The 7,500-nt window shown below is 36.9% G+C and overlaps 1 protein-coding gene across 1 annotated transcript in view; it reads right to left on the bottom strand.

Annotated features, from left to right (window-relative positions):
- Positions 1 to 500: 500 nt before the first annotated feature.
- Positions 501 to 7,500, bottom strand: part of LOC113811270 (uncharacterized) — a 19,301-nt gene continuing 12,301 nt past the window's right edge. The window contains exons 3-5 of the mRNA XM_027362977.2: positions 6,719 to 6,926; positions 4,636 to 4,768; positions 501 to 2,295 (exon numbers count right to left, since the gene is read on the bottom strand). Coding sequence (XP_027218778.1) covers positions 2,106 to 2,295; positions 4,636 to 4,768; positions 6,719 to 6,926 — 531 coding nt within the window. The 3' untranslated portion in view covers positions 501 to 2,105. The remainder of the gene's footprint in view (positions 2,296 to 4,635; positions 4,769 to 6,718; positions 6,927 to 7,500) is intronic.

Here is a 7,500-nt window from a genome sequence, read left to right as displayed (position 1 = left end):
TATGTGTGTTGCTCCGGCCGTCTCCCGAAAGATAGGATATTCCACACAATAGAAAAAAAATACCAGTCGAAACCTCACTTGCTAGTTATGAGAGAATGGGACGAGATTTGTTTTGAACACTAAGCAATTCGAGTCAGCTGTGTGTGGTTGGGTTATGTCTATGTGATATCATGGTGTGAACAACGAGACGTGAGATGAACAGGTTTCACAATTATGTTTACTTAGGGGGGGAGATATGTGTATATGGAAAATGGATTACAGGCAAGACAGCGTATAATTGAGTGCAGAGTATAAAACACAAGTGATGGTATATACAATCAGTATTTATTCTTAATAATAGCAGCCCTGATTATAATAGTTAGTAAACATTACTAACTTTTATAAGCAGGGTGGCCACAGAGACAGATACAAAAAGAGAGAAGAGAGAGACCAAGGTATAGATAAATCTCCGAAGGACTATTGAATAACAGACAGAAACACTGACAATAAAACCAGTTATCCTCATATACAATATTTACTTCATTAGCTTCATTATACACAAAACACACTAAGCACGAACATGAAAATAAACGCTTAAATATCATATAATCAACATAGTATGCTGCCAGCGAATACATTATTTACAGAACTCCATAAGGAAGAATATACACAAAACAAAATACAAGACACAGGAGTGCTCCTTCAGACAAGACTAGAGACACTGGGAGGCTTTGCTGTCATTGGCATCCCTCCCACGCACACACGCACACTCATAACAAAAAAAAAGATAAAAACATCTATATTAATAATGGTGATGATGATGACGATGATACTAATAACATTGTAATCATAATCATAATAATGCTAATGATAATCATAATGATAATGATAATAAAAACAATAATAGTAATACCAATAATAAAAAATATATAATAATAATCACCATGACAATATTGATAGCAATATCAAAAATAATAAAACATTGGTAATAATAAAAATGATGATCAGAATATTAATATTATCATCACTATTATTATAATCATTAATAACACCAATGATAATAATAACGATAATAGAAAACATGCAATAATGATAACAATAAATATAAAAATAATAACAAAACCTTTTGTTAAATACCTAAAGACGCAATAATTCACCTGAATTTATTTATATATATTCTACAAAATTAACAGTGGGTGCTATACGGAACAAGAAAACCAATATTCGCCATTAAGTTTTGTTACGGTGATGCATATATAAACATGTATATACATATATATATATATACATGTATATACATATATATATAATATATATATATATATATATATATATATATATATATATATATATATACATATATACATATATATATATATTTATATATATATATATATATATATATTTATATATCTATATATATATATATATTTATATATTTATATATATATATATATATATATATATATATATATATATATATATATATATAGGATTACTCTGTTTTCTTAGAGTAATCTAAACTACTGGTGTTGCTTAGATGCGATGCAGTCGAATCCAGATATCTTTGTTTATGTCAGATTTATATTTGATGACTTTTCTTAAAATAGGAGATTATGATGTAGTTAGACTCACTCACTCACTCACTCACTCACACACACACACTCACTCACTCACTTTCTTTCTCTCTCTCTCTCTCTCTCTTCTCCTTTTCTTTCCCTCTCCCTTTCTCTCCCTCTCTTTCTTTCTCCCTCTCCCTCCCCTTCTCCCTCTCCCTCCCCTTCTCCCTCTCCCTCCCCTTCTCCCTCTCCCTCCCCTTCTCCCTCTTTCTCTTCGTCTTCCTCTCCCTCTCCTCTATATATTTATATATACTTATATACTTACATACATATATATAATCACACACACACACACACACACACACACACACACACACACACATACATACATATAACTACCCGAATAAATATGAGACTCCAAAGTACCGAATAAAACACAAAACACATCCCAAGAATCCTTAAAATCATTTTTCTCTTTTTAAACCCATCCGGATAAAGACACAGGGTGGAATCCAGTCACCGGACAAGGCACATGGGAGAGAGGACGGGGGGGGGGGGTGCGTCCGGTTAATAGAACATCCTCTTCGAACTCCGAACGTTCCTGAGGACGTCAAGCAACTGGGGTCGGGACAGCGGGCAGGACGGGTAGAGGCCGTGGCAAGGGGAAGGATCTATCCCTGTCGCCAGCTGGCCCATGTGTGCCGCCAGCTGGTAGGAATAGACGGGGGAACCGGGCCCTTCCATCACGACGTAGTTCCTGTGGGAAAGAGATGAAGAAAAAATAATTATTTTGGTTTACTATTCTATTGTTATTGTTGTTAAATTAAGATTATTACTTTTATTATTCTTATTCTTACTACTGCTACTGTTGTTGGTGTTATTGTTGTTAAATTATTATTATTACTTATATTATTTTTATTTTATCCATACTACTGCTACTGTTGTTGGTGTTATTGTTATTAAATTATGATTATTATTATTATCATTTTTATAGTTACTTATGTCAAAATAAATTTACATTATTGTTATTTGTATTATACGCGTACTTAGTTGCATTATAGTTTGAACAAATATTATTAATTATATCATTATCATTATTTTATTACTGCTATCATTTTCTTCTACAATTATTGTCATTATGATTAATTCTTTTACTCATATTTTTTCCTCTGTTCTTGCAATTGAGACTTATTATGACAAGCAATCTTTTCAAAAAGTTTTCGCTAAAGTGTTTTTCTTCTTGAATCCTTGATTTAAGTCTACACGTCGAGGAACAATATAAAAGAAGACATCTTGTAAATGCTGTTAACCAGGGCTTCTAAGGAATTTCGAGAACTGAATTTGAATACGCTTGCACATGTGTAAATATATGTAGGAAGGAGAAATTTTAACATAACACGCGAGTTCCGGAATAGTTAAGAATGGGAAGCGAAAAAAAAATCTTGTTCATTTCTGCTCGGTCTCTTTCTCTCTTCCTTGAGGCTCTAATGTAATACAATATACAGATTATTAGAGGAATATACCCTCTTCATTACAAACATCTATGATGAGTTTGAGCCACAGTTTTGGAAGATTAACTCTTTTCAGACTTCGGAAAGTCAAATTTGATTGTAAGAAAATTATATCTACATCAATCACATCAATAATCAATAATAATTATAACATTCCGGACGGTCGGTTTAACTTCAAATCCAATAACATTATAAGAATAGCCACGCGCTGTCTCGTCTGCCACTACCTCCGAATGCAGTCTCGCCACACAGATTTTGAAATCAAAATTACACAATACTCAGAAATGAACTATCAAAAAAGAAGAAAAAAAACTATTAAAAACATCTGTATCCTTAATTACCACACAGAGAGATCCGGCTTCACACACTTTTCCTCACACTGACTCCCTTTGTTGAAGAATGTAAAATCAAAGCGGAGCGAATGGTCGCCTTTTGGAACTCGGGTGAAAAATAATCCAAGGAGTTTAAAACAGGATCTTCCTCATTTCATGTTCTTTGGCTGTGTTTTCGATTTCCTTGAAGTGCATTGTTATTCTTTTGTTGAATGTTATTGTTACGGGCGTTATTTTTTCTTGACGTTATTGTTATAATTATCATTATTATTATTATCTTACTATTATTAGAATTATTTTTTATCATTATTTTTATTATCATTATTATTATCATTATTATTAATGTTATCATTATCATTATTATTATTGTTATCATCATTATTATCATATCATTAACATTATCAGTATCATAGTCATTATCATTATCATCATCCAAAAAATTATCATCACAAAACTAAATGTTAAAATATCGTAGTAAATATAGCACGATCGTCTTTTTTTGCTATCATGACTAATAACATTATTATAATTATTATTATCTGCATGATAATATTAATAATAAAATATTATTATTAATATCAATATCAATATTTGTAGTAGAAGTAATACTGATATTACCGTTATCATTATCATTATCATTGTTGTTATCGCTATTATCACCATCATTATCATTGTTATTATTATGATTATTTTTTTAATTATGATTACTTTTGTCATCATTATTATCATAACTATTGTTACTATCTTCGGTGTTAATTGCAATAAAATTATATGTGATAATTCCCATTACTTTCTCATCATTTACCAAAACAAACGTATTTTTCGTTATCATAAATGGATCACCCACCATTGTAACCTACAATTGGGGAATCTATATACGATAACCTACAATACAATTTAGACTATCATAAATAATGTATCTCATTACCGCTATCATTATCATCGATAACTTCCTCATCGCCATTTTCATTACGATCGTTATCTTCATAATCGCCATTCTTGTCTATCACTATCATTATCATTATTATCTTCATCGTCATTATCATTACTAAGATACGTTCATAATCGTCATTATTATTACTACCATTACGTTCACAATCGTCATTATCATTCATGTCTATCCTTACCATTACACTCATTATCATCTTTATCTTCCCCATCGTCATTATCACTAATTCCATTATCTTCATAATCGTCATTATCACTCTTGTCCATCATTACCATCATTGCCAGTATCACCATCATCACCATTACCTAAAGAGAGCGATGATGTCCTTCTCCAGTTCGGTGAGATCGGCGCCCGGAGGCTGAGCGTGGACTTCGCAGATGAACCTCGGGAGGCAGGAGTAGAGGTCGAAGTGGAAGGTGGCCGTTCTCACGTACATCCCTGAAAATGGGGGGAAAGGTGGTTTTAAGGTGGTTTACAGGTGGTTGGGTCGTTAGAGGAGTGGTGGATGGTGGTTGGGTAGTTCGGAGAAGGATGGACGGTGGTTGGTTGGTCGTTCAAAATAGTGGATGGTGATTGGTTGGTCGTTCAAAATAGTGGATGGTGATTGGTTGGTCGTTCAAAATAGTGGATGGTGATTGGTTGGTCGTTCAAAATAGTGGATGGTGATTGGTTGGTCGTCCAAAAATGGTGGGTGATTGGTTGGTCGTTCAAAAATAGTCGATGGTGATTGGTCGGTCGTCCAAAAATGGTGGATGGTGGTTGATTCGTCCAAGGAATAATGAACTGTGATTAGCTTGTCACTGAGAAACAATAGCTGGCGTTTAGGTAATTTGAGAAATTAACAGTTTCGTCTTCTGAGAAAAGGTAGAGATTTACTGGTTTGGGGAAGTGTCATCCTCATATACAACCATAGTAAAGAGGAGAATGTTAAGAATGAATCTTAATCTATGTCTTATCTTTAAAGTCAGGAAGAAATGTAGCTGGTGTTTGTAGGTCCTGGAAGACGAAAACAGCTGGTTCGTCTTTGAGAATAGGTCACTGATGAATGCCTCTCTTGGTCGAAATGGGAGGCTGCGACTTAAAAACACATCCTTGGAAGCAGGAAAGAACGCGCTTCATAAACTTCAGTTCAATGACCTTCAAGTAGAAAGTTGCGAAGTGACCAATACCACTTAAAGGAAGAGGAAGATAAGTGATGACGTTGCGTGGAGTTCTGACTTATAGCCATCGGAAGGGAAAATAGAGTGTCTTTAATTTTAGAAGAGTGGCTTAACTAAAAGAAAATTTAAGGCGATTCGGTCGTTTTAAGAAAGATCACGGGTGACTGGTTCGTATCTCCCGGAAGAAAACTGACTGGTTCATCCCTGTGAGAAGATAATTGAGGTATTTGATCAAAGTGGTATTAGTTTTGATTAAAAAAGAAATAAAAATGGAAGTGAGAAAAAGACCACCCCTCTTTAATTTTAAGGATGACTTGAGAAAAAGCGGATCAAAAGTGATTGGTTCATTCTGAAAAAAGTTGAAAGGTCATGGGTTGTTTGAGGAATTATGAAATGTATTTGGTTCTCATGAAATGAGTCCCAAACGAATCAGAAAGTCATTGATAAATAGAATGAGAAAATGTCACAAAAAGTGCAGCACGATAAATAGCAAGATTCATTACATACAGTTGTGGAGGCCTACATTACATCGACTCTCTCCCTACTCCTTCTCCATCCCTCCCCCTCCCCCCCTCTCTCTCTCTCTCTCTCCCTCCCCCTTTTCTCACTCTCTCTCTCTCTCTCTCTTCTAACTCCCTTTTTGCTCCCTCCCTCTCCCTCTTCCTCCCTCCGTCTCCCTTTCCCTCCCTTCCTCTCCTTCTTCCTCCCTCCCTCTCCCTCTTCCTCCCTCCCTCTCCCTCTTCCTCCCTCCCTCTCCCTTTTCCTCCCTCCCTCTCCCTTTTCCTCCCTCCCTCTTCCTCTTCCTCCCTCCCTCTCCCTCTCCTTCTTCCCCCTCTTCCTCTTCCTACTTCCCTCTCCCTCTTCCCCCCTCCCTCTCGCTTTCTTTCTCTCTCGCCCCCTCTTGCTCCTTCTCTAACATTCCCTCCATCTTTTAAAACTTCCTTTCTCTATTCACTTTCCTCTTCCTCCATACTCCCTCCGTCCTGCATCGACCTTATCCACCTCCACCTCCTCCACCCCCCTCGGACGTCCATACTCGAAGAACTCTTCCTCCATCCACCTGTTTTTTTCCACATACATCATCCGCGTCCACAGCTATCCCGCTTTCACACACACACACACAGAAACACATACAAACACACCTTGAACACAACCAAACCACTTCCAACTTCACATAGCAAACCCCCCTTCCCCGAAGTCTAAGCCAAAAAATTGCAACTAAACTTACGCGATTTCGCCCGGAAGGATTTCGCATAAGATGGTCTGTCGTCATCCTTGTCGTCGTCGTCATCGTCGTCGCGGTACAAGCTGTTGATGAAGCCGTCGTTGTCTTCGTCCTCGTCGTCCAAAAGGGGTCTGTCTCCCTTGCGCTGCCCCCTGCCGTGCTTCCTGTCTTCAGCGCCTCCGATGGCCCGGCTGAGTCGTCTGGCTGCTATCTGGAATTAAAAAGGTCTGTCTTGTAAACATTTTTCGAGGAGTTAGAATCTCGGACCATCGTAAACTTTGATGATACTAATGACGGTTGTATTTTCTATTATTGATATTATTATTGTTGACAGATTATGTTCCATCTGGAGGGTTCCAGGAACGGCCACTTCTGCCTGTGTGGTCTCATTCCAAGTCATTTCCTTTTCCCGAGTTCCAGGACTCTAAGTCTCATTTTCCTTGGTCTAATTAGCGGCCTGTTTGCTCTTAAACGTTTGGAAATGGCTACCGAGGTTCCCCTTCTTCATCCATTCTTCATCGCCATACTGTACCATCGTATCAATATGGCCTTTACTTCTCCCACATGCTCCTCCGAACAGGTTGGTAAGTCTCTTGAATCAAAGTATTTTAACTCTACATCTGAGGCATTACGTCCCAAAGACCAGGATCTTGGGACAGGACTCCTCTCTTTGTACTGTGGACTTCCGTGGGGACAATGGCTGAGTGTCAGCGTCCTTTCTTCAAGGGAATTAGTTCGGTTTCTCTCCTGACATCCAAGAACATGCATTCCTCAGTTCAGTTTTG

The sequence above is a fragment of the Penaeus vannamei genome, chromosome 8, assembly GCF_042767895.1.
Source record: "Penaeus vannamei isolate JL-2024 chromosome 8, ASM4276789v1, whole genome shotgun sequence".
NCBI lineage: Eukaryota > Metazoa > Arthropoda > Malacostraca > Decapoda > Penaeidae > Penaeus > Penaeus vannamei.
Note: the sequence above shows the minus strand (reverse complement) of the source record. Positions and strands in the feature narration are given on the sequence as shown.